General features: G+C 45.8%; 1 protein-coding gene across 2 annotated transcripts in view; it reads left to right on the forward strand.

Annotated features, from left to right (window-relative positions):
• The window catches only part of SCPEP1 (serine carboxypeptidase 1), a 28,780-nt gene extending 13,199 nt beyond the window's left edge, over positions 1 to 15,581 (forward strand). Inside the window, exons 7-13 of one of the 2 annotated variants that reach the window (XM_001172174.7) lie at positions 3,777 to 3,814; positions 4,293 to 4,421; positions 5,746 to 5,839; positions 7,183 to 7,296; positions 9,648 to 9,785; positions 10,815 to 10,978; positions 14,986 to 15,581. In XM_001172174.7, the coding sequence (XP_001172174.2) occupies positions 3,777 to 3,814; positions 4,293 to 4,421; positions 5,746 to 5,839; positions 7,183 to 7,296; positions 9,648 to 9,785; positions 10,815 to 10,978; positions 14,986 to 15,048 (740 nt within the window). In that variant the 3' untranslated portion in view covers positions 15,049 to 15,581. The remainder of the gene's footprint in view (positions 1 to 3,776; positions 3,815 to 4,292; positions 4,422 to 5,745; positions 5,840 to 7,182; positions 7,297 to 9,647; positions 9,786 to 10,814; positions 10,979 to 14,985) is intronic. The other variant, XM_016932613.4, reaches the window with a different exon arrangement.
• The last annotated feature ends 11,966 nt before the right edge of the window (positions 15,582 to 27,547 follow it).

Below are 27,547 nucleotides of genomic sequence, written 5' to 3' on the forward strand. Positions count from 1 at the left end.
TTGCCCATCCTTTCCTGGGACTTTGGGCTGTGTTGTCCAGATCAAAGAGCTAAGCAGCAGAATGTTCTGGGCCCTTAGAGAAAGTGTTTGCTACATCCAAGAAATATAGAGACAGAGTGCCTACCATGGACCACTAAGGGCTGAACTGAGTTTTCTTAATTTAATTATCACAACAAAAGGATCAAATTTTACAATTGGAGGCATTCTGAAGACTCAGAGAGGTCATGAAATATGCTATCTGCCACATAGGATGAGTGGCCTAGCCAGGATTCAAATCCAGGTCTGTGCGGCTCAGTACAAAGGCAAATCTGTTTTGTCATCCTTCCCCCTCTACTTCCCTGATGCTGACATAAGCGTTTGGGGTAAAATTCCCGTCTGCTACGCATATTGATGGCAAGACAGGATTATCGTCTGGTCTTGCAACTCAGAGGTGTGCAGTTTTGTAATTGAACATCCGTGTTGCGAGCATAAATAAGAGTTGTTTATGTTGCAGACACCCAGGGTGTGGCCCCAGACATCTGAAACAATCATCCTGGTGGCGTTCACTCTAACACAGGGTTTCTCAGCACTATTGACATTGTGGGTCATATAGTTCTTTTTGTGGGAGGCTGTCCAGTGCATTGTAGGATATTATCAGCAGCATCCTTGGCCTCTACTCAGGAGATGCTAGTAGCACCACTCCAGTGTGACAACCAGAAATGTCTCCCTGGGGAACAAAACCATCCCTGATTGAGAACCATTGTTCTAACCTAACAAAACGTGATTTCCCCAGGCAAAACCAAACTATTGAGTTAGAAATCAGAAGAGAGGCTGCCTAGGGGCAAAGGAGGGAAATAAGCAGGAAAGGGACATGAGGGAAATATATCCTGATTGCAGGGGGTGGTTACACGGGCATATGCATTCATCAAAACTCTTCTGAAGGTACACTTGTGATTTGTGATTATGGCTCAGTTTTTTAAAAATAATCATTTATAAAAGGTAATATTTACCCCTAAAAGATAGGGATTTGCTTGTTACAGAGCCATATTCCCAATAACCATTACGACTTGGAATGGTATTTCTTGCCCTCATGTTTGCCATCTGCAGGGTAGGACTGAAGTAGCATAAAACTGAGTCAGCATGAAGAGGAGGGCTGCTATTCGTTTATCTGTTTTTCCTTCCTGGATGGATCTCGTAGGACATCATAAAACTGCAGAAGCTTAGGTCAGAAGCATGAGAGTTTCTTGTCAGATACTGCTCTTTTGTTCATGTTGATGGCAAGACAAAGTCTCCATCAGGTCTTGCAACCCAGAGGTGTGCTGTTTCATAACTGAGCATCCTCACTGGGAACACAGATAAGAGTTGTTTGTGACTCAAAATTATGATGCTGGCCGTCTCACTTCCTCATGGGGTCTCCTCAGTTTCACAGTAGCACTAAGTACTTTACATGTGCTAACTTCATGTAATCCTTACAACAACTCCATGGGATGGATGCTATCGTTATCCTAATTTTGTAAATGATGAAACTGAGACTTAGAGAGGTTAAGCAACTTTCTTAGAGTCACCTAGCTAAATGGTAGAACTGGGATTCAAATCCAGGCGGCAGGTACTGGAATCCAAGCAACCTAACCACCTTGCTACACTGTCTCTCCAAGATCGGTACCTTTCGCTTCCTGGCTTTTGCAAGTGCTATTCATTGTGTTTGGAATCTACCTTTTTCTCCTTGCCGTGACCCACTTTACCTTATGAATCTGTTTGTCTGGATCGTAATCCATCCTTCCAGATCCACTTTAAGTATTGCCCCTCTATCCCAGAAACATTGGTTTTTGAGGGAGAAGTATTGTAAATTTCCATGAACAATTGTTAATTGCTTGCTAGGTAGTAGATACTGTTCTAGGTGCTAGGAAAAGATACACAGATATGCTCCTGATCTTCAAGAAGGTCTTGATCTGCACTGTCACTAAGCCCATGTGACCATGTCAGTATGGTAACCACTTGCCACATGTGACTATATAAATTTAATTATAATTTTTAAGTACAATTTCATTTTTTCAGGGGCACTCTCCACACCCAAGTGCTCCATAGACACATGTGGCTATTAGCTAGCATTTTGGACTGTACAGATACAGAACACTTCCATTACTGTAGAAAGTTCTATTGAACAATGCAGGCCTACTTCAAAGATTGGTAAACAAGGGCCCATGAGTCAAGTCTGCCCTGCCGCCTGCTCTGGTAAATAAGTTTTTGTTGTTTGTTTGTTTTTGTTTGTTTGTTTTGAGATGGAGTTTTGCTCTTGTTGCCCAGACTGGAGTGCAATGGCGTGATCTCGGCTCACTGCAACCTCCGCCTCCCAGGTTTAAGCAATTCTCCTGTCTCAGCCTCCTGAATAGCTGGGATTACAGGTGCCCACCACTACGCCTGGCTAATGTTTTTGGTATTTTTAGTAGAGATGGGGTTTCACCATGTTGGCCAGGCTGGTCTCCAACTCCTGACCTCAGGTGATCTGCCCGCCTCGGCCTCCCAAAGTGCTGGGACTACAGGCGTGAGCCACTGCACCTAGCCGGTAAAAGTTAATTTACTGTCTATGGCTGTTTGGAGGCTGTAAGAACAGAGTTGAGTAGTTGCAACCGAGATAGGCTGGCCTACAGGGCCAAAATTATTTACTATCTGTCCCTTTACAGAAAGTTTACCAGTCTCTGGCCCAGATCAAACAGGAAGTGGGATGCATTGGAGAACTGCAGCCAATCCTGTGTTTCAAGAAACTAAGAAACAAGTTTGAAGGTTAAGCCCGGGAGGTGATTAACAGCTAGGCCACAGAAGTCCTGGTGTGCTTGCATTTCTCAGAGTGGACTCTAAAAGAATACCAGTCCAGGCCAGGCGTGGTGGCTCACATCTGTAATCCCAGCACTTTGGGAGACCAAAGCGAGCAGATTGCTTGAGCCCAAAAGTTCGAGACCAGACTGGGCAACATGGACTTAGTTCCTGCAGAACTAAGACTACTTGAAACCTACTTTGAGACACTTTGCCTTAAGGAGCCATTGAATACTTTTAAGCTAAGGAGAGACATACTCAAATGTGCTTTATAAGTTGAGGTCCTTGATTCTTTGTTGGCGTGTCTTTCAATAGCACTTGTCTTACCTAGTGATACAGTATTTAATAGTTGTGAGCTTGTCTAAACCAAGGTCAACTACTATTCTCTTTGAGGACAGGCATTATGTTACTCACATTTATATCTTAAGCTTTTGCTGCCTCTAGACCCTTAGTAAATTCTCAATATGTTTATGGGATGGGAATAAGCTAATTGGCAATATAGCCATTTGCATTGTTGCAAACTCATTAGTCATCTTCCTTATTTAGCTCCTTGGCAGAAGCTAATATCTCCAAACTGGGGGAGCAAATAAGATGTAGAGCAGAAATGTGAGGGTGGGGAAATATTTTAAGCTGTCAAAAGGCCTAGAGGTCCACAGATAAGAGCCTCCACCTGCATACCTACAGCCTGCCTGTGGGGATGCTGTCATCAGCAATGACTCACTTGCTGGACCAGTATCAGGCCAAATTAATGTGCCATGAGTCTTAAGAGTCAACAGAAAGGCCCCCACACCCTTATCCCACCTTCCAGACACTGAGACATCAGCCCGCCTCCTGCATGGGTACAGGTGAATTGAGGAGCCTTCCAATCCAAAGCCACCGGGTTTCTTGCTTCTGTCTCTTTCTTCTTTAGAGAGAAGACAGTAGGTTTGTCTTTGGAAAGACAGAGGTATAACATACTTGATTTGTACATATGTGGTTTCCTTTAGATTCGGTGCTCTCCTGGGGACCTTACCTATACAGCATGGTAAGTAGATACACATCTGCACCCTCTGGGCAAACAGCCCAGCAGATCTCTTCTGGCTGTGACCCCAGGAAAAGAGATGCTGGATGAGTTTGCCTATGTGGTTGACACTGCTTTTTAGGGACTAGTCATCCATATAGAGTTGGAGACCCAAAGCAAGAGCTCGCCTCGGGGACAAATTGAAAGAAAATCAGCACACATCACTTTTTTCCAGATATAAGAAACACATTTTTCCAATGCCCTAAATTTTTATTACAAAAATTTTCAAATATGCAGAAATGTTGAAAGATCACGGTGAATACCTACTTAACAATTTGCTGTGTTTCATCCAATAAACATGTGGCTTGTAACAATACACTTTGATATGTAAGCTCCCGTTCTCCTTCCTTCCCCTCTTTCTCCTACCCCTCCCTAACTGCAGCAATACCAGATTGATGTTCCCAAGTAAAGTGGGTCTTTTTGCTCTTGGTTTGCATTCCAGTCTCTTCTCGAAGACAAAGGTCTGGCAGAGGTGTCTAAGGTTGCAGAGCAAGTACTGAATGCCGTAAATAAGGGGCTCTACAGAGAGGCCACAGAGCTGTGGGGGAAAGCAGAAATGATCATTGAACAGGTAAAAAGGGGAAACACTCAGAGGCGAGCCTGCTTGGCTTTTTCTGGTGGGTACAGGGCCCATGGTTGGTGTTGTCAAACTTGGAGTCTACACTGAGGCTCCCCACATATCTGCAAATGATTGCATGCTGGATAGTAAATCTCTTGGGTCTGAGCAGTGATGTAGTGGCTCCTTACAGAGTCAGAAAGCCACCCAGGCCTGCAAGACTTGCTTGTCCTTCACTAAATGTATGGATTCTATTAAAAAAAAAAAAAAAAAAGACTGTCTTGCAGAGGTGAGTGTGAAAACACATTCCCTTATTGGGACCCTTGCCAAGCAACATTCTGACTCCAGAGAGCCAGAAGGAAAGAATGCGTAGGCTAAGGACTTGGGAGTGTAGGCCCCTCTGCAGCTCTGTTCTCCCTGTAAATTAACACCTAGGCCCTTGGTTTTTTCCCTGCAGGGCCTGATCACTGCTCATATGAGATGCTCACCACTCCAGGGAGAGTGGGCTGACACAGCTGGTTTCTGAGACTTCAGAGCTGCATTTCTTTCTTTATTTTATTTTTTATTTTTTTCTTTTTTCCTTTATTTATTTATTTATTTATTTATTTATTTATTTTTGAGACACTCGCCCAGGCTGGAGTGCAATGGCACAGTCTTGGCTCACTGCAACCTCTGCCTCCTGGGCTCAAGTGATTCCCCTGCCTCAGCCTCCTGAGTAGCTGAGATAATTGGCACGCACCACCGCACCCAACTAATTTTTGTATTTTTAGTAGAGAAGGGGTTTCACCGTGTTGCCCAGGCTGGTCTTGAACTCCTGACCTTAGGTGATCCACCCACCTCAGCCTCCCAAAGTGCTGGGATTATAGGCGTGAGCCACCGCACCCAGCCTCTTTCCTTTCTTTTTTATTTTTTTTTGAGACCAAGTCTGGCTCTGTCACCCACACTGTAGTGCAGTGGCCCGATCTCGGCTCACTGCAACCTCTGCCTCCTGGGTTCAAGTGATTCTCATGCCTCAGCCTCCAGAGTAGTTGGGACTACAGGTGAGCACCACCACACCCGGCTGATTTTTGTGTTTTCAGTAGAGAGGGGTTTCACCATGTTGACCAGGCTGGTCTCGAACTCCTGGGCTCAAGTGATCCACCCACCTCAGCCTCCCGAAGTGCTGGGATTACAGGCATGAGCCACCAGGCCCAGCCAAAGCTGTATTTCTTTCTGATCCAAGCAGATATACAAAATTAAACCTGTCCTTGGATAAGATAAAGAGCCATGTATCTTTCTGTTTGGCAGCTTTGATGATAGGAAAATGAAACAAACAGCCAAATAAACCTTTATATTTCAGAACACAGATGGGGTGAACTTCTATAACATCTTAACTAAAAGCACTCCCACGTCTACAATGGAGTCGAGTCTAGAATTCACACAGAGCCACCTAGGTGAGTGAACCTTGAAGTTATTAAAGTCCCTGCCTCAGCCTCCATGCAAAAAGAAACCTGTTTATAAAAAAAAAAAAAAACTTTATTAACATATAATTTGCATACCATAAAATTAACTCACTGTAAGTGGTTTTCAGTATATTCCCAGAGTTGTGCAGTCATCACTACAATCCAGTTATGGAGCATTTCCATCACCCCAAGGAGATCCCACGTGTCTACTTGCAGACAGTTCTCATTCCCACTCCCAGCCACAGGCAACCACTCATTTGCCTTCTGTCTCTCTAGATTTTCCTTTTCTGAACATTTTATATAAATACAATCGCACAATAGTTAGTCTTTTGCACTGGCTTCTGTCACATAGCATGATGTTTTTGAAGTTTAGAAACCAGCTTCCGTACCCCAAATTACAACATCAGTTCAAGGCTGAATTTAGTCATCTTTCAGCCAACCAAGAAGCATGTAAAGGCTGCAGGATACCCTAGGTTCCACTTTCTAGATGATTCTCTTTGGCCGTTCTGGAGAATCCCAATGGCCTCCAAGTCTATAGAATGTATAATCAATACTATTAGGTTGGTGCAAAAGTAACTGCGGTTTTTGACAGGTTTCAAGAATTATTAACTCACAACTAATGAAGCATTATTTCCCTTCCCACCCAGTTCCCTACCAACCCCTTATTTTGAACCAATTTTGACAAATCTATTTTTCCTTTTTTTTTTTTTAAGAGATAAGGTTTCACTCTGTTGCCCAGGCCAAAGTGCCACTGAATTTGAGAAATTTTGCCATTACTTTTAATGGCAAAAACCGCAGTTACTTTTGCACCAACCTAATAATAAAGCCTCTCCACTTTCAATGTGTTTCTGACTTCCTTCCTCCCGCTGGGGGGTGAATCAAGGTGACGCTTTTCCTTTTCCAGCTGAATCTGAAACCCTCCCTCTTGCTGTGCAGCATCCCCAGCAGCTTGGTAAAGATGTCCTCATGGCCGGGCGTGGTGGCTCACACCTGTAATCCCAGCATTTTGGGAGGCTGAGGCGGGTGGATCATGAGGACAAGAGATCGAGACCATCCTGGCCAACATGGTGAAACCCTGTCTCTACTAAAAATACAAAAATGAGCTGGGCATGGTGGCAGGTGCCTGTAGTTCCAGCTACTTGGGAGGCTGAGGCAGGAGAATCGCTTGAACCCAGGAGGTGGAGGTTTCAGTGAGCCGAGATCGTGCCACTGCACTCCAGCCTGGCGACAGAGAGAGATTCTGTCTCAAAAAAAAAAAAAAAAAAAAAAAAAAAAGATGTCCTCTTGGCCTTACTTCCAGCCCTTTGACTCACTATCTACCAGTTTGGTTTTAGTTTGTCTTTGTCAGCGCCACGTGAGACACCTACAACGAGATGCCTTAAGCCAGCTCATGAATGGCCCCATCAGAAAGAAGCTCAAAATTATTCCTGAGGATCAATCCTGGGGAGGTACTTATACGACCTAATTAAGTGCCGTTTGTACAGTTATGGGGAGAAAAGAGGTGCAAATTCAGAGACCTGAATTTGTAGGGTGGGTTTTGTTGTTGGTGATGATAGGTTATAGGTAAACAATATTACTATCCATGTTTTGTAGGTGAGCAAATGGATACAGAGACAGTAAATGACTTGTCAGGGCTGGATGCAGTGGCTCACACCTATAATCCCACCACTGTGGGAGACTGAGTTGAGAGGATTGCTTGAGGCCACAATTAAGCAACATAGTAAAACCCCATCTCTTTAAAAAAATAGAAAAATTAGCTGGGCATGGTGGCATGTGGCATATAGTTCTAACTACTTGGGAGGCTGAGGTGGGAGGATTGCTTGAACCCAGGAGTTTGAGGCTACAGTGAGCTATGATTGTGCCACTGCTCTCCAGCCTGGGCAACAGAGAGAAACCCTGTTTCTTAAAAAGGGGAAAAAAAAGACATCAAAATTGGTTCAAAATAAGGAGTTGGTAGGGAGCTGAGTGGGGAGGGAAATAATGTGTAATTGGTTGTGAGTTAATAATTGTTGAAGCCTGGTATGGGTACATCGGAGCATTGTATGCTTCTCCTTTCTATCCATTTGAAATTTTCCATAATAAAAAATTAAGATAAAAAAGCTACATCCAAGGCCACAGTTGGTTGCAGATGAGATTTCGCGCCAAAGGTCCTTGCAGGATGTCAGACACGCCCAGGTGCTTGGGCAGATTTTGACCAGCTCTCTCTTGCTGACCTCCCCAGGCATCCTGATGCTGGATATGGCCGGGCATTACTGCGTTCTGGTCTCAAGGCCATGGTGAGGAAATAATGAAATCCTTAGAGACCAGGGCCAGGTAGAAATCTTGGTTAAGTTCCTACTTTAGTCCTATAGGGAGGCCTTGAGCAAGCAGAGATCTCAGGTTTCTGAAGGGAAAACACTCTAAGCCTAAGAGGGTTTTGTTTCATGTGTGTTCAAGATACCCCAAGGATATGGGGTCAGTGGTCCTGCGGCTGCTGCTGGGAGCCTACGATTTGCTGCTGCTGGGAGCTTTCTCAGGGGACATGGGCCCTCCTCTCCCAACCTGCAGTCACCAGAGGGCTCATTCCATCCCTGGTTTTTTCATTACCCCTGAGTGCTGGGAGAATTTTAGACATGAAGAAAAATTAGCTCAAATGAAAAGAGCTGGGTGTGGCCGGGTGTGGTGGCTCACGCCTGTAATCCCAGCATTTTGGGAGGCCAAGGTGGGTGGATCACCTGAGGTCGGGAGTTCGAGACCAGCCTGGCCAACATGGAGAAACCCTGTCTCTACTAAAAATACAAAATTAGCCGGGTGGGGTGGCGCATGCCTGTAATCCCAGCTACTTGGGAGGCTGAGGTGGGGGAATCGCTTGAACCCGAGAGGCAGAGATTGCGGTGAGCCAAGATTGTGCCATTGCACTCCAGCCTGGGCAATAAGAGTGAAACTCTGTCTAAAAAAAAAAAAAAAGAGCTGGGCATGGTAGTATGCATCTGTAGTCTCAGCTACTTGGGAGGCTGAGGTGGGAGGATCGCTTAAACCTGGGAGGTAGAGGCTGCAGTGAGCTGAGATTGTGCCCCCGCACTCCAGCCTGGGTGACAGGGTGAGACTCTGTCTCAAATAAGTAAATAAATAAATAAAAATTAAATTTTTTTAAAAAAAGACTTCTTATCTCCCAAGGTAATGAAGAAGAAAATGGGATGTTGCTTGTCAGATGCCTCCTTGGCAGTGACTAGCAAATAATGGTGGCTGCCACTCTTATTGCTGTCGTTCAGTGTTAGGATAATGCTGATGGGCAGGAGCTAGCAAGAGTACTAGCTCCTCTCTTGCCTGGGGCTTGTTATTCATTTGGCTTTCCTGAGGGCCAGCTCTGAATTGGTTTAGGTTTGATCTGGTTTATTATAAGGTAGGCCTACCTGTTCAGGACTTGAAACTTGGCCCTGGTGTTACTCAAAAAAACAGGAAAACTGACATTGGCCCAAAGCACAATTTATTCCCTGAGTGTACCAGCCTAATGAGTATTTCCTGGGCCTCTCCCTCCCTGTTTCCTTGGACAGTAGCCTATTCCAGGTGTCAATTCCTCATTAAAAATGGTGCCTGCCGTCATCACAAGCTCTCAAGAGAATGGACCACATGTGCTATTTATGTGTGCCTTACACCTGACCAGTCGGCACAAATTTCTGGGCTGGTTCATCCCTGTTTGTGAAGCATCTGTGCATTCAGTCGTTGTTCGGTGCTGGAGCCCAAGATGCTCTGGGCTGAAAGGTACCTCCTGTTTTGGCAGATTCCAAGCTACTCCCTCTTTCTCCTTCCCCATGTGCAGGCCAGGCTGCCAACGTCTTTGTGAACATGGCGGAGGACTTCATGAAGCCAGTCATTAGCATTGTGGACGAGTTGCTGGAGGCAGGGATCAACGTGACCGTGTATAATGGACAGCTGGATCTCATCGTAGATACCATGGGTAGGAATTGACTCTGAGAGGCACCTAGAGGCAGTTTTATGGGTTCAACTGGAAGGGAACTGGCCTTGGACATGTCAGTCTTGCGGTGGGTGATGTTGAAATGCCAGGTGGAAGGCCATTTCCCATTACATCCGTCTACCCCGACCTTGATTATTCAAAGAGTGGGGAGCTGCACGTGGCTTTGACCCCTCAGAAGCCTGGGCCTACCTGGGTTTGGGGGCCCTTAGGTATGATTAAAGAAAAGAACACCACCTTTCTCTACCACAAAACTTAGAAAGACATTTTCCTGGTTATTGGGCAAATGCGCTATTTAATTAAGGGAGAGCCTCATTTTTGTGCAACATCACAGTCGATGTTGACCACTGCAGAGTGAATTAAAACTAAACCCTAACGACTGTAACCCTGAAGACCCAGGGGAAATGGTCTTTGTGGAATCCTGACTCCTGCCCTATCACCTACCACCTGTTTAATTTGCTCACTTCCAAATTAAATAGGGCCTGGTGGAGGCTCAGAGACAGGTTCTCTGAACTGGCAGGCTAATTGAGGCACAAGGTCTGATGGATGTGACACGCCTCGTGAACCAGAAGGATTGAATATTTTTGTGATGGGTAAACAAGAGACACCAAGGACAATTTGGAAAGCTGCTGCATTTCTCGATGAACATCCCAGGTGATCCTTATCACTATCTCATTCACGACATCTCTCAGTCCTCCTCACAGGCCTGTCTGCCTCCAGAGGTCCCCAGTTCCCTTCCTAAAGAGCAGATGGCAGTGAGAGATGCAGAGGCAAAATCAGTCAGGCTTTGCAGCTGTTAGGTTTCTCCCAGCAGCCTAGGTTTCACTGGGAGTCAGAAATGCAGATGCTCAGGCCCTACCCTGATCTTCTGAATCAGAATTTGCATTTTAACAAGATCCTGAGTGAGTTTCATGCATATTGCAGTTTGGGAAGCACCAACTTTTAGGACCTAGACTTTTTTCCTACTCTACCCAGCTGTTAATGCCAGGCCTTTCTCTTTGTCCTTCTCACCAGGTCAGGAGGCCTGGGTGCGGAAACTGAAGTGGCCAGAACTGCCTAAATTCAGTCAGCTGAAGTGGAAGGCCCTGTACAGTGACCCTAAATCTTTGGAAACATCTGCTTTTGTCAAGTCCTACAAGAACCTTGCTTTCTATTGGATTCTGAAAGCTGGTCACATGGTAAGAAAGAGCTTTTGTTCCAGACTTAAAAATCATCCTGAGAGGGAAGCCACAGGCGGTTATTATGCCTCTGTCCACTGCCCAGGTGGGTCTTGTAGGAAGTACAAGGGCCCGAGGGCCAGGTGCAGTGGCTCATGCCTGTAATCTCAGCACTTTGGGAGACCAAGGCAGGTGGACTGCTGGAGCCCAGGAGTTTGAGACCAGCCTGGGCCACATGGAGAAACCTTGTCTCTACAAAAAATATGAAAATTAGGCCAGGCACAGAGGCTCATGCCTGCAATCCCAGCACTTTGGGAGGCTGAGACGGGTGGATCACTTGAGCTCAAGAGTTCAAGACCAGCCTTGGCAACGTGGCGAAACCCTGTCTCTACAAAAATTTACCAGGTGTGGTAGCACATGTCTGTAATCCCAGCTACTTGGGAGGCTGAAGCACGAGAATCACTTGAACCCGGGAGGTGGAGGCTGCAGTGAGCCGAGATAGCACCACTGCACTCCAGCCTGGGCAACAGAGTGAGACTCTGTCTCAAAAAAGAACAAAAATCAACCGGGCGCGGTGGCGCATGCCTGTGTTCTCAGCTGCTCAGGAGGCTGAGTGAGGTGGGCAGATTGATTGAGCCTGAAAGTTAGAAGCTATAGTGAGCCAAGATCATGCCACTGCACTCCAGCCTGGGTGACAGAGCGAGACCCTGTCTCAAAAAAAAAAAAAGAAAGAAAAATTAAAAAAGAAATACTTAGGGCTTGGGAGTGTTTTGAGTTTCCTAACAAAATTCCGCTATTAGCACTAGACACTGCGAGCACAAGGGTGAGTGGTGCCCAGTCCCTGTCCTCAAGGAGCTTGTGGTCTAGAGACAGACAGGCAAGGAGACTGTCAACAGCTGGCTTGGCCCAGGGAAGGGTGCCCTGCCCAGGCATGCAGATCTGGAAGATTGTGCCCCATGTGATGCGTAGGAGTGATTTAAGGAAAGAGGAGGAGGTGGGGAGCATGGAGAGCAGTGAATACAAGGTCCACAGGAGCCTCAGACAGCGAGGACTTGGAATGGACACTGGAGGGAGGTGGCTGCAGAGGGGGAATTTTCATACCACTCTAAGGAGTTCAGACAGTAGGGCACCAAGCAGGGGTTTTAAGCAAAGGAGTGAAATTAACAGATTTGTCCAAGAAATACCATTCTAGCAGTAGAGGGCATGGGGCAAGCCTGGGGCCAAAGACCAGTCAATGAGGCTGTCAGGTAAATCCAGAAAGGAGGAAAGTAGATGGATTTGGTGAAGTGTAAAGAAGGGAAAATTGGCAGGACTTGGTAATCATTTGGGGTAGAAAAGAACTGAAGGGTGGCTTGCAGGTTTCTGCTCCAGCATTGTGGTTTGGGATGGAGGGAATTTGCACAAGCTGAGTTTGAATTGCCTATAGAACAGAAGGCAGAAGAAGAGCCTACAAATGAGACTGAGAAAGGAGCAGCCAGATAAGTGATAAGGGAGACCAGGGATGCGTGGCATCCTCAAAGCAGGGAGGGGCCCGCAGTGCCAAGTGAGAACTCAGGGGAAGGGCTGGAACGTGAGTGATGATGTGCTTACACCGATGTCCTTGGCACCTGCGTTGGTGAGATATTTTGGTGAGGTGGCAAGCTCAGAAGCCAGATTGGAAAGACTGGAGAAAATGAATGAGTAGTGAGGAGAAGAGACAGTAGCTTCCTTTAAGAAGCCAGAGAAAGCAGCCCACTCTCAAAAGACACTTAATGTAGGCCGGGTATGGTGGCTGACACCTGTAATCCCAGCATTTTGGGAGGCGAAGGCAGGTGGATCACCTGAGGTCAGGAGTATGAGACCAGCTTGGCTAACATGGAGAAACCCTATCTTTACTAAAAATACAAAAATTAGCTGGGCATGTTGGTGGGCACCTGTAATCCCAGCTACTCAGGAGGCTGAGGCAGGAGAATCGCTTGAATCTGGGAGGCAGAGGTTGCAGTGAGCCAAGATAGTGCCATTGCATCCAGCTGGCGAGATAGCGCCACTGCACTCCAGCCTGGGCAACAGAGTGAGACTCTGTCTCAAAAAAGAACAAAAATCAACTGGGCACGGTGGCGCCTGCCTGTGGTCTCAGCTGCTCTGGAGGCTGAGTGAGGTGGCAGGATTGATTGAGCCTGAAAGCTTGGGTGACAGAGTGAGACTCTGTCTCAAAAAGTAAATAAATAAATAAATAAATAAATAAACAAATAGACTTAATCTAAAGGGAGAACAAACAAGGCAGCAGGGCACAGAGGGAGAGGGCATTATTTATGGCTCTCAGGATCTGAGTACCTTCAATATTGACTAAAAGAAAAAAAATTAGAAAGTCTTAGAGCAAGCACTGTTACAGGTTGAGTACCCCTTATCTGAGATGTTTGGAACCAGAAATGTTTCAGATTTTTAATTTTTTTTTTTATTTTGGAATATTTGCATATCCATAATGAGATATCTTGGGGATGGGACCCAAGTCTAGGCAATGGAATTCATTTATGTTTCATATACACCTTATACACATAGACCGAAGGTACTTTCGTACAATATTTTAAATAATTTTGTGCATGAAGCAAAGTTTGTGTGCATTGAGTTATTAGAGAGCAAAGGGTGGCTATTTCAGCCACCCATGGTGCTTCAACCAATCTATGGTTGTTAGGCATCATATCATTTCTGACTCCAAATTTATATGCTGCCGATAAGCAATCTTTTTCTTGCACGTAGTCACACATAAGTACTTCACAGTAAGAAATACAACATACCATTAATACAGTGGAAAAATTGTGTGTTCAGAGTAACTGAGCAGCACAGTAGCATGACCAGAATACCTGTGTCAGCTGCTAGACAACAGCAACAGCAAGCAACAGCAGCTTTCGGTCTCTACCTACAATGCTGTGTTTTGATTAAAAGGTTACTGTACTGTAACCCCCTTGGGGATGCAGAAATAAACTGTGTGTTGTGCGCCTGCATTTTGAATGCAGCCGCCCATGGGGCAGGTGTGAAATGTTCCACTTGTGGCCTCATGGTGGCACTCAAAAAGGCTGGAATTGTGGAGCATTTTGGATTTTCCAATGAGGGATGCTCAGCCTGCCCTAGAGAGAAGTCCCTGACGAGGCTGGTAGGAAGGCATGGAACAAGCCAACCACGCGCTCTGTATACTAGAGTTCAGGCCCATTTCCTCTTGGTTTGTCACATATGGAACAACAGATCAGTTGGGGACAGGCTTAAAATAGCCCTTGGAGACTGTTGTTAAGTCGTCCCCAAACCACTTGCCCTTTCATTGATTAAATGACATTTTAGGATAACCCACCGTGCCTGTGCCTCCTGGGGACTCTTGGCAGAAGAGTCAAGGATGGGTGTGCCATAGAGAATCATGGAGCCAGGGAATTACATAACGGGGAGACCATATACTCCAACCCCTTCTGTGTAGGGGAGAAACTGAGGCCTCTGCCCTTCCCCCTTTTGATGCTGTGTGGGAAGGAAATTTTAAAGGACTTATTCTAAAAATCTGAGGGAAAACAAAAGAAAGTTGAATAACAATGCGAAAATCGGATGCCACCCAAAGGGCCCTGTTTGTTTTTATTATTTGCGGCTCTCTCCTGTGAGCTTCCTTCTCAGCCACTTCTCTATTCTCAATCCGGGATCCCTTCTAGACAGATGCCTTTAAAATGTTTAGAATCTTCCTTCTTCCTTGAACAGGCTAGGTCTAGTATCATTAGCATGACCCTTACCAAGAAATCAACAGATCAGCCCCAAATGGAGTAGAAGGTTCTTGTCTTAAATGCTGACTTCTCCAGGTCCCTGCCACCCAGCCCAGTCAGGGCCCAGAAGAGCTTTCATCCAGTGCAGGAGTCATTTTCAGGAAGGACCCTCTCTCAGAGATGTGCCCAGGTGTCTGCACAGGTTGCTGTCACAGAGCTGGCTCCCTTTTGGGAGCAAGGTTTCAGGATGTTGCCTCTGACCCCAGCCCCAGGAATAGCACCAGGAGCACTAACTCAGATGTTGTTTTTTTCTAGGTTCCTTCTGACCAAGGGAACATGGCTCTGAAGATGATGAGACTGGTGACTCAGCAAGAATAGGATGGATGGGGCTGGAGATGAGCTGGTTTGGCCTTGGGACACAGAGCTGAGCTGAGGCCGCTGAAGCTGTAGGAAGCGCCATTCTTCCCTGTATCTAACTGGGGCTATGATCAAGAAGGTTCTGACCAGCTTCTGCAGAGGATAAAATCATTGTCTCTGGAGGCAATTTGGAAATTATTTCTGCTTCTTAAAAAAACCTAAGATTTTTTTAAAAATTGATTTGTTTTGATCAAAATAAAGGATGATAATAGATATTATTTTTTCTTATGACAGAAGCAAATGATGTGATTTATAGAAAAACTGGGAAATACAGGTACCCAAAGAGTAAATCAACATCTGTATACCCCCTTCCCAGGGGTAAGCACTGTTACCAATTTAGCATATGTCCTTGCAGAATTTTTTTTTCTATATATACATATATATTTTTTACCAAAATGAATCATTACTCTATGTTGTTTTACTATTTGTTTGACATATCAGTATATCCGAAACACCTTTTCATGTCAATAAATGTTCTTCTCTAACATTTTTAATGGCTGTGGAGCATTCTACTTGATGGTTGTACTCTAGTTTATTTACAAAATTCCCAATTGTTTCCGACAAGTATAATAATTTCTAGTTTGTTGCTATTATACATAGTGCTCTGTTGATTCACCCTGATAGTTAGATTTTTTTGTACCTCCTTATTTTCTTAGAATAAATTCATAAAAGTGTAATTATTCAGTCAGAAGATTGCCACATTTCCTTAAAATCAAAATAATTAGCTCAGGACTTTTAACTTTTTATTCATAGCTCAAGATCTACATAAGGAGGTTCGATGCCGTGGCTCACACCTATAAACCCAGCACTTTGGGAGGTCGAGGCAGGAGGAATGCTTGAGCCCAGGAGTTCAACAACAGCCTGGACAACATAGGGAGACCCCATTTCTACAAAAAAAATAAAAACATTAGCCGAGCATGGTGGCACACACCTGTAGTCCCAGCTACTCAGGAGGCTGAGGCAGGAGGATCACTTGAGCCAGGGAGGTTGATGTTGCAGTGAGCCATGATCAAGCCACTCACTCCAGCCTGGGTGACAGAGACCCCATCTCAAAAAAAAAAAATCTGCATAGGGGATCTAACAGCTTCTAGGACTGTCTGAAAGAAATATCACCTCTTGTAGTTGCAGGGCTGAGATTTTATTTATTTATTTATTTGAGACAGGGTCTCACTCTGTGACCCAGGCTAGAGTGCAGTGGCACAATCATGCCTCAAATGATCCTCCTGCCCCAGCCTCCCAAGTAGCTAGTACCACAGGCATGCACCATCACACCCAGCTAGGAATTTTTAAAATTTTTTCGTAGAGTTGGAGTCTCACTATGTTGCCCAGGCTGGTCTCGAACTCCCAGGCTCTAGCAATCCACCTGCCTTGGGCTCCCAAAGTGCTGGGATTACAGGCATGAGTCACCAAGCCTGGCCAAAGGCCGAGATTTTAAAAAACAGCCAGGCACGGTGGCTCCAGCCTGTAATCCCAGCACTTTGGGAGGCCAAGGCGGGCAGATCACGAGGTCAGGAGATCGAGACCATCCTGGCTAACACGGTGAAACCCCATCTCTACACACACACACACACACACACACACAAAATTAGCCAGGCGTGGTGGCGGGGCCTGTAGTCCCAGCTAGTTGGGAGGCTGAGGCAGGAGAATGGCGTGAACCCGGGAGGCAGTGCTTGCAGTGAGCCGAGATCGTGCCACTGCACTCCAGCCTGGGCAACAGAGCAAGACTCTGTCCCAAAAATAAATAAATAAATTAATTAATTAAAAAAAATAACAAACCCAAAGCTTATTCCTGCAGACTGTGAGGAAACAGTTAACAGCAGGTTATGTCTACGTGACTAACTCCTTCAGACCCTGAGACTAAAAACAGGCTCCTGGGACAGAGACTACACATGTCCCTATGGTTCACTGTTGGCAAGAACTCCAGTGTGCCCATGGAAAGCAAGAACCTTAGAAGCCTGTGCTGGATACCCCTGGACATCACCCATGTGTATCGTTTTTACCTGCCGCTTTTGATATGCATCTTTTGTTACAAAAATGTTAGCTATTAGTATAACCTGCTACTGAGCCTTGTGAGTCTTGGTGAACCATCCAACAAAGCAGTGAATCATAAAGCAAGTTGAATTCCCAACCTCACAGAGTCTCTTCTGTTAAAAGTTAGTGCATTGATTGAGAAGAAATGTAATTCTGAACATTGAGATGAGTCACCTGCGCAGATGAAGCTAGGGGACCTCAAACCTTTTTGGCCATTAGAAGCCGCCCTTCCATTGCTGTCCGGGCAGGTTAATCGTGTCTTGTCCTAAGATCTTGTAGTAAATTCCTAGACTTGCCCAGGGCTCTTATTCCTGCTGTATAACATTCTCTCTCAACCCACACCCCTACCTTCCTAGGGAATCCCTGTGATCAGTTGACAAAGGAAGACAACTCTCAGGCTTGATTTACAGACGGGGCTCCACAGTATGCATGCATCACCTGAATGTGCACGGCTATGGCACCACGGCCACACTCCAGGACAGCCCTGAAAGATGGTGTGAAGGGAAATCCTCCCAGTGGACAGAACTTGGAACAGTGCACTCAGCTCTTCACTTTCCCTGGAAGGGGAAATGAACAGAAGAATAAGTGCACCAATTCATGATTTAGCTGGGTATTTAGGGACTTGGAAGAAACTTGATTAGAAGGCTGGGCACAGTGATTCATGCCTATAATACCAGCACTTTGAGAGGCTGAGGTGGGAGAATCCATTGAGTCCAGGAGTTCAAGACCAGCTTGAGCAAGATGATAACACCCTGTATCTACAGAAAATAAAAACATTAACTCAGCATGTTGGTGCACCTCTGTGGTTTCAGCTGTGTAGGAGGCTGAGGTAGGAGAATCACTTGAGTCCGGGAGGTTGGTTGAGGCTACAGCGAGCCATATTTGTACTCCAGCCTGAGTGACAGGGTGAGACCTTGTCTCAAAAAAAAAAAACTTGATTAGAAAATTGATGACAAGAAGCTCTGAGGAAGAGGTATGAGATTAGATCTCTGAATGGCCAAGTATGAAGATCATGGTTTTCCATCTGAATACTCAACTAGGGCAAGGGAAGATTTTAATAATCAGGTGGGTAGATGACCCATTCTGTGGCTATTAGCCTCCTTCAGCCACTCCTGTAGACTCATGAACAAAGTGGCCATGGCGGCGGGGATGGAGGCTATGCATGGGCTTGGCAACATGGACTTCCACTTACTAAGGGTGACCTGGTCACAGCCACTGCTGAGTGCCCCATCTGCCAGCAGAAGAAACAACACTGAGCCCCTAATGTGGCATCACTGCTGAAGAGATCAGCCAGCTACCTGGTGTTAGGCTGATTACATTGGACCACTTTTATTATGAGGCAGGCAGCACTGTGTTTTCAATGGAATTAACCCTTGCTCTGGACATAGATGTGCCTTCCTTTCCCACAATGCTTCTGCCAAAACTAGCATCTGTGGACCTACGGAGTGCCTCATCCATGACTATGGTATTCACAGCAAATGAAAGGCAGCAGTGAATTTACACATGTGGAATTGACTGCTCTCACCATGTTCCCCATCCTCTTGAAGCAACTGCCCTGACAGATGGTTGAATGACTGAAAATTCAGTTACAGGGCCAGCTAGGAGGGGATAGATTGCAGGGCTGGGGCGCTGCCCTCCAGTATGTGGTACATGCTCTAAATCAATCGCCTTGTTTCTCCCATACCCAGGATTCATGAGTCCAGTTATCAAGGGATAAAAATGAAAGTGACTCCTCTCACTGTTAACCCTAGTGATCCAGTGGTAGAATTTTTGCTTCCCATCCCTGCAACTTTAGGTTTTGCTGGTCTAGAGGTCTTAGTTACAACGGGAGAAATGTTTTCTCTAGGAGACACAGCAGATAATCCGTGGAACTGGAGCTTGAAGCCACCATCTGGCCTCTTTGGGCACTGCATCAACAGGCAAAGTGCTGTCTGCAGTGATTGATCCTGACTATCAAGAGGAAATGGGGTTGCTCCTACACAATGGACGTAAGAAGGAAGAATGCAGGAGATCCTTTGGGGCACCCCCTAGTACTGCCATATCCTCTGATTAAGGTCAATGGAGAGCTACAACAACCCAATTAAGACCGCTAATGGCCCAGAACCTTCACAAAAGATTTAAGTCATTCCATCAGGCAAAAAGCCATGACCAACTGAAGTGCTTGCCGAGGGCAAAAGATACGCAGAATAAATCAAGATAAGGGCAGTCATAAGTACTATGACCTTGTGACCCACTGTAGAAATGAGGACTGTAATAATTATGAATATTTCTTTCTTCTTTTGATGTGAATCTATTTTAATAAATATTAACAAAAAAACTTTTTTTTTGAGACAGGGTTATGCTCTGTCAACCAGGCTGAAGTGCAGTGGCACAATCACAGCTCACTGCAGCCTTCACCCCCTACCTCCCTGGGCTCAAGTGATCCTCCCACCTCAGCGCCCCCAGTAGCTGGGATTGCAGGCATGTACCACCATACCCAGCTAATTTCTGTATTTTTTGTAGAGATGAAGTTTTACCATGTTGCCCAGGCTAGTCTGAAACTCCTGGGCTCAAGTGATCTGCCTGCCTCTGCCTCCCAAAATGCTGGGATTACAGGCATAAGCCACAGCTGCATCTGGTGAACCAAATATTTTTGTTTTTATCTCTCATTCCTTTATCGTCTCTGATGTGCTAATAGTATTTAACCTTTTTTATTTTTCTTTTTTAAGACAGGGTCTTGCTCTGTCACCGAGGCTGCAGTGCAGTGGTGCAATCATGGCTCACTGCAGCCTCAATCTCCTGGGCTCAAACGATCCTCCCAGGTAGCTGTGACTGCAGGTGCATACCATTGTGCCTGGCTTTTTTTTTTTTTTTTTTTTTTGAGACAGGGTGTTGCTATGTTACCCAGGCTGGTCTTCAACTCCTGGCTTAAAGCAATCCTCGCAGCTTGGCCTCCCAAAATGCTTGTACCTAACTTTACATATAAATATTTATATTACGAGATGTCAAGGAAGGAATGTGAAACAGCTAGTAAAAGAATGAACATCATCCAAAGACAAAAAGTAGACTCTGATTCTCTTCTGGGGAAAAAGATGTGTATTTCTGGGTATAGGAAGGACAGTTGTGTCATGGTAAGCAGAGTATGACTTTGTTATTGACTTTATTTGGAGATTAAGTGTGGTTTAAGGCAATGTTATGGGTGCCAAGTTGACAAGGGGTGGACTGTAGTGTTTTTGTAATGTTTCAACTTGCCTAGGCTAACTTTTTCAGAATTACCTTTCTTGTATGTTTCTGATTAGGGTGGCCCACAAGAGAAATTCTTCGGAAAATGTGAAGGGTGAAGTGAAGCAGCAACAGTTTTTCATTCAGGCATGTTATCGTTTTTCTGCTGGCTCAGCTCAGCTGAGCTCAGCTGCTCCCCCTTCCCTCGGATCCTCCTAGAGCATGTCTGCTTCCTGGGCCAGGTGAGTGTGCTTAGCACTAAGAGGGACCCAAGAACTGACATGCGTTTCAGTCCCATGGACTCCATCTCTTGTTTGTGGGATTCACATTGTTCTTGTCCTTCTCCACTTTACATTCCTTGTTCCTTCCTGACTGCTTGCCCTGTGTACTTCAATCTCCAGCATCAGATTTGGAGACAAAAGCCTTATGAAGACTTCTTAACCAGCTCCACACTGCATAAGTCAAATCCCTGTTACACCTTCCCCCATACGCACAGCTGTGCACATGCAAACACGCACACACTGTTCTGCTTCTGAAATTGAATCCTTTTTTATTTTTGAGATAGAGTCACTCAGGCTTTAGGGCAGTGGTGCGATCACAGCCACCTCGAACTTCTGGGCTCAAGCCATCCTCCTGCCTCGGCCTCCCAAGTAGCTGGGACTATAGGTGCGTGCTACCACTCCCAGCTAATTCTTTTATTTATTTATATATTTATATATTTATTTATTTACTTATTTTGAGACAGAGTCTCACTCTGTCACCAGGGTGGAGTGCAGTGGCATGATCTCGGTTCACTGCTACCTCTGCCTCCTGGATTCAAGTGATTCTCCTGCCTCAGCCTCCCGAGTAGCTGGGATTACAGACACGTGCTATGATGCCCAGCTAATTTTTGTATTTTTAGTACAGACAAGTTTTCGCCATGTTGGCCACGCTGGTCTGCAACTCCTGGCCTTGTGTGACCCGCCCGTCTTAGCCTCCCAAAGTGCTGGGATTATAGGCATGAGCCACTGCACCCGGCCACCAGCTAATTCTTTTTTAAGTTTTATTTTTGCAGAGACAGGGTCTGGCTATGTTGGCCTGGTTAGTCTCAAACTCCTGCCCTCAAGCTATCCTTCCACCTCAGCCTCCCAAATTACTGGGATTACAGGCAGGGACCACTGTGCTCAGCTGCTGATTGAATCCTGATTGATATAAAACTTTATTATTTTAATGGCTTCAAAATTCTCCACAATTGGAATCTGCATATTTGATGTCTTTCTGTTGCCTATACTTGTGAGCAACAATTGATCAGATACAGAACTCTCAGTCACATCATTCTTAGTGTTGCCATCTAATGTTGCTGAGAAATTTGAAACCAATTTGCCTCTTTTTCATCTTTGTAAATAATGAGTTTATTTTTTTTAAATTATTATTTATTTATTTATTTATTTTGAGACAGGGTCTCACTCTGGTTGCCCAGGCTGGAGTGCAGTGGCATGATATTGGCTCACTGCCTCCCCAATCTCCCGGGCTCAGGTGATTCTCCCACCTCAGCCTCTCAAGTAGCTGAGACTGCAGGGGCCTGCCGCCAAGCCCGGCAATTTTTTTTGTATTTTTAGTGGAGGCTGGGTTTTACCATGTTGCCTAGGCTGACCTCGAGCTCCTGGACTCAAGCTATCCACACTCCTTGGGCTCCCAAATTGCGGGGATTACGGATGTGAGCCACCACACCTGGCCAACCAGTTTAATAAATGGATACTGTAAATCTTTTTGTTAAATTATGTAAATCGGGAACTTCTGATGGTTACATTGATGTTTAGCTTTTAATTAACTTTGCCTGATGTGTCATGAGCTTTTAGATCCCCAGGCTCTGATCTTCAGTTCAGCAATGCTTTCCAGTATTTATTTGAACATTGTTTTAAGATCTTTTTCCCACTTTGTTGTCCTTTAGCTTTCATTCTAGATACTTTTTCTCCAGACTCCCATCAACATCATTACTTCATTTTCAGTAATGTCACTCTAGACTTTGAGTTTCTTTTTTTCCTTTTTCTTTTCTTTTTTTTTTTTTTTGAGACAAGAGTCTCCATCTGAAACCAAGGCTGGAGTGCAGTGGCATGATTCCAGCTCACTGCACCTCTGCCTTCCAGGTTCAAGCAATTCTCCTGCCTCAGCCTCCTGAGTAGCTGGGACTACAGGCGCCCACCACCATGCCTGGCTAATTTTTGTATTTTTAGTAAAGATGAGGTTTCACCATTTTCACCATGTTGTCCAGGATGGTCTTGATCTCTTGACCTCATGATCTGCCTGCCTTGGCCTCCCAGAGTGCTGGGATTACAGGTGTGAGTCACTGCGCCCGGCAAGACTTTGAGTTTCTAAAGGATTCTTAACTTCTTTAATTATCTTTCTCCCTAATTTATTTTCCCTAGTTATGCCAGCTGCTGTTTCACCTTATCTTTTCATCTCATTTTACATTTCTTATTTCATAGGCTCCCGGTTTGCTTTAATTTCCTTGAGAGCAAGAAAAGTATTTGTAGTTTCCCAGTGCAAAGCTTCCAAGGAATGTTCCTCATTTATCTTTTGTACTTTGTGTTAATTTCCTCCATTTTAGTTGCAGGTGTTTTTTTTCCCTGTGTTTATGTGTTTGCTTTTTTATGTGTCTGTATCTTTGAATGAGGGCAGTTATATAATCATCTAATTGATTATCTGGTTATTTTTCAGATTGTCCACTTAATTCTTATTCAGGAAGCCTAGATGTGGCGGAGCTATATGGTCCTCACAGTTCTTCAGTTGCCTAAGGGCGGTGAATGCACAGCTGTTGGATAATAATTATTGGGAACTTATTTCCTGTGTCCCTTAGGACTTAGGGAGTGTTTCCTTCCTAATGAAATGAGTGCTCAGAATTTGTTGTGTTCCCAGCTTCAGGATGAACCCAAAACTTTGGTAAGATGCAAAGTCCATGATAAATCCAGGGACTCCTTATTTGATGAATATATTAGTTATCTATTACTGTATAAAAAATTATGCAGAAGGCCAGGCATGCTGGCTCATGCCTGTAATTCTAGCACTTTGGGAAGCCAAGGTGGAAGGGTTGCTTGAAGCCAGGAGTTCAAAACAAGCCTGGTTAATATAGCGAGGCCCTGTCCCTATTAATTTTTAAAAAATTAAAATAAATAAAATAATTACCCAGAAACTTGGTGGCTTAAAACAACATTTATTATCTGACAGTTTCTGTATGTGAGGAGTCCAGCTGTGGCTTAGCTGGGTCCTCTACTTTAGGACCTCTACAAGACTGCAATCAAGGGTTGGCCAGGGCTGCAGTCATCTCAAGGCCCAACTAGGGTAGAATGTTGTTCCAAGTTCAGCCATGAGGTTATTGGCACGATTCAGTTCCTCATAGGCTGTTGGGCTGAAGGACTCCCTTAATTACTTGTCATGTGGACCCTTCCATGGGCAGCTCACAATATGGCAGCTGGCTTCATCAGATAGACACAGAGAAAGAAAGAGTGAGAGAGCCAGAGAGAGAGAGCATGGGCAAATGTGCAAGACAAAGGTCACGATCTTTTTTTTTTTTTTTGAGACGGAGTCTTGCTCTGTCCCCTAGGCTGGAGTGTGGTGGTGCGATCTTGGCTCACTGCAAGCTCCACCTCCTGGGTTCACGCCATTCTCCTGCCTCAGCCTCCCCAGTAGCTGGGACTACAGGCACCCGCCACCACACCCGGCTAATTTTTTGTATTTTTAGTAGAGACGGGGTTTCACCATGTTAGCCAGGATGGTCTCGATCTCCTGACCTAGTGATCTGCCCGCCTCGGCTTCCCAAAGTGTTAGGGTTACAGGCATGAGCCACCGTGCCTGGCCTAGGTCATGATCTTTTATAATGAAATCTCAGAAGTGACATCTTATTACTTTTGCCTCTTCTTTAGAATCAAGTCTTTAGGGAGGACTTAGAAACAAGAAAAGGGGAAGGAATCTTTTCTCTCCCAGCTCCTCAATCCTCAACGCTGAATGTTCCATGTGCCTGGCTTTCTGGAAACCTCCTGCCCCTTCTACCTAGCTGCTTTCTGATTTCTCTTCAGCTCTCAGAATAAATATGAATCTCTCAAGAAGCCCTCTCTGATCCCCCAAGCTAAGGTAGAACCCTGTTTTGCTCACTCTCTAAGCACTCTACCTGTACTTTGTAATCCTCAGTCTTCTTAAGACAGAGTAGAAACGGGGTTCGGTTTCAGCTCACCTGCTCTAGAGCATTCTTTCATGCATCCCCACTGATCCCAAAACCCACGCCACTACCTCACTCCTCTTTTACTTAAAGAATTCCAGCATGGTTCTTAGGAGATAATGAAGGTTGTGGAGTGTCCCACCTAGGGAAGGGATGCTGCACAATTGATTTGCAGCCTTGTTGCTGCAGGCCAGACCACCAAGTGGCCCATTACTCAAGATAGCCATCGCAACTAGATATGCTGCCTTGCATACCCCACCCCTCACCGGCTTTGCTCAGCCCAGCCTACATATCCTACCCGGCTGTCAATGCTCATGCTTTGCATAATAAAAAAAAGCCCTACTGGCTCTCTATGCCTCCCTTACCTCAGGACATAAGCTCCAAGGAGGCCTTGTCTGGGAAACCTTTTTCAGGCTCAGGTCGATTTCTATTGCTTTGAGAGCCCAAGAACCCATGGTTGGTAACATGTTCTTTGAGGGCTCATCTGGGATCAGTCGACATGGGGAGATTTTTCTTCTGCTAGTGGGGAGATTTGAGGGCCGATGGGACTGCTGGACAGTATCCCTTAGTGGCTGACAGCAGCTGCCTGAACTTTTGACTCAGTGTCACCACAATGGATCAGTCTCCAGCCCCTTGGAACTCCTTGCCCAACCCTCAAGGCAACAGTTTTCTCCCTTCTTTTTCTCTGTCTTTCCTATCCCTTTTCTATTTTTTTCTGTCACTTGGGGTGCTTCGCCCCTCCTCTTCTAATCCCTTCTGGTTTGGGTCGCCTTATTAGACATCCGTGAGGGATGGGTTGATGTGATTTTCCTGATTTACTGGTCTGGGTCACTTGAATAAACATCCACACAGGATGAATTAAAAGGGTTGACCATCCGGTTCTGGTTAACCCAGCAGGCAGTGGGATGAGTCACACCCATCCCCTGGCCTAAGTTGATTTGAGTTCAAGTCCCAAGAATCTCTCTCTCTCTCTCTTTGGGAGTCTGTCCGAATGTGTAGTCCTGCTGGTTTGGGGAGACTGCCTGAGACAGGGTGCCAGAAACGCCCAGCTAGCTTTCAGGAAGGCACCAGGGAGGCCTGGGTGTGATGGTCAGTATTGGTTTTCTAAACACTGAGGAAAGTTCAGAACACAAACCGTTAATGTCAAGCCTCTGAGCCCAAGCTAAGCCATCATATCCCCTGTGACCTGCACGTACACATCCAGATGGCCGGTTCCTGCCTTAACTGATGACATTCCACCACAAAAGAAATGAAAATGGCCTGTTCCTGCCTTAACTGATGGCATTATCTTGTGAAATTCCTTCTCCTGGCTCATCCTGGCTCAAAAGCTCCCCTACCGAGCACCTTGTGACCCCCACTCCTGCCTGCCAGAGAACAACCCCCCTTTTTCCTTTACCTACCCAAATCCTATAAAAAGGCCCCACCCCTATCTCCCTTCGCTGACTCTCTTTTCGGACTCAGCCCGCCTGCACCCAGGTGAAATAAACAGCCATGTTGCTCACACAAAGCCTGTTTGGTGGTCTCTTCACACGGACGCGAGTGAAAGTTAACTTACTACAAAATTAAGACATTTAAGAGGCTTTGGCTTGTGGTTCTAAGATAGTGTTATGGGATCTTTGGGGTGTCACTTTTCTGGCTGGAAACCTCTGTGCTGGTGGCCCCTTTGACCAGGTTCTTGTCCTGAGTCCAGGAAGAATGAGGTACAGAGACAAGTGGAAGGTGAACAAGATAAAGAGGAGCTTTATTGAGTGTTACAACAGCTCAGAGGAGACCTGCAGTGGGTAGCTCCTCTGTAGGCAGGTCTTCTCGTCGGGTGTTCAGCTCTCAGCACAGAGGAGGCCCTCAAGAGGGAAGCTCCACTCTGCAACTGGTCATCCTGAAGTCTGTGGCTCTCAGCAGAGAGGGTAGCTCCTCTCTGCAGCTGATCATCCTGTCATCTCCAGCTCTCAGAAGAGTGGGTAGCTGCTCTCTGCAGCTGGTCATCCCATCATCTCTCCATCCTCTGCCCTGCTCTGGCTGAGCCCCGGGCTTTTACGGATCTCAGAGGGGGAGGAAGTGTATGCCAATTGGTCCATGGGCCAACTCAGAAGAGGCACCACAAGTCCCCACTCCTGGGGGCTCAGGAAGGCCCCCCTGCCTTTTAGGCTCAGAAGTGCCTGCTCTTCTGCCGGTCTTCTCCCTGCTGTTGGCTCCCGCTCCAATTCTGCCATGATGCCTGTTAGAGACAAACTGCTCCAAAAAGCTTCTTGGTGCTGCCCGCCCCTCCCCACTCTGCAACTCCTCTCCATGCTGCCCCAAGCCTCTTTACATTTCTAAGCCCTTATCTAGGCACTGCAGTGAACCCGGCAGACTTTACCTATCAGGACTTGCTGCTATAAAGCAAACCCCAATTACAAACCATCCAGACCCCACAGGGGGAGGTCATGGGAAGCATCAACAAACTTTACCTACATCCTCCGGTACCATAAATGTCACAGGTGATATGTGGCAGAGTTAACCAACAAACGACCCTGGGGTCTCTCTCCCCCATATAAACCCCTCATTTTGTAAACTCAGGGCTGCCTCCTCTGTCTGTAACCGAGCAGCCAGCAGGTTCAATAAATTTACTTGCCTGAACTTGGGTCTCTCTCTCTCGTCCTTTCTCTCAGCTGACCTTACAATGCCCGGCTAATTTTTGCATTTTTTGGTAGAGATGGGGTTTCACCATGTGGGCTAGGCTGGTTTCAAACTCCTGATCTCAAATGATCCACCTGCCTTGGCCTCCCAAAGTGCTGGGATTACAGGCGTGAGCCACTGTGCCCAGCCAAAGCATAACAATCTTTTTTTTTTTTTTTTTTTTTTGAGACGGAGTCTCGCTCTGTCCCCCAGGCTGGAGTGCAGTGGTGCGATCTCCGCTCACTGCAAGCTCCGCCTCCCGGGTTCATGCCATTCTCCTGCCTCAGCCTCCCAAGTACCTGGGACTACAGGCGCCCGCCACCATGCCCGGCTAATATTTTGAGGTTTTTTTAGTAGATACAGGGTTTCACCATGTTAGCC

Source organism: Pan troglodytes, chromosome 19 (genome assembly GCF_028858775.2).
Source record: "Pan troglodytes isolate AG18354 chromosome 19, NHGRI_mPanTro3-v2.0_pri, whole genome shotgun sequence".
Taxonomy (NCBI): domain Eukaryota; kingdom Metazoa; phylum Chordata; class Mammalia; order Primates; family Hominidae; genus Pan; species Pan troglodytes.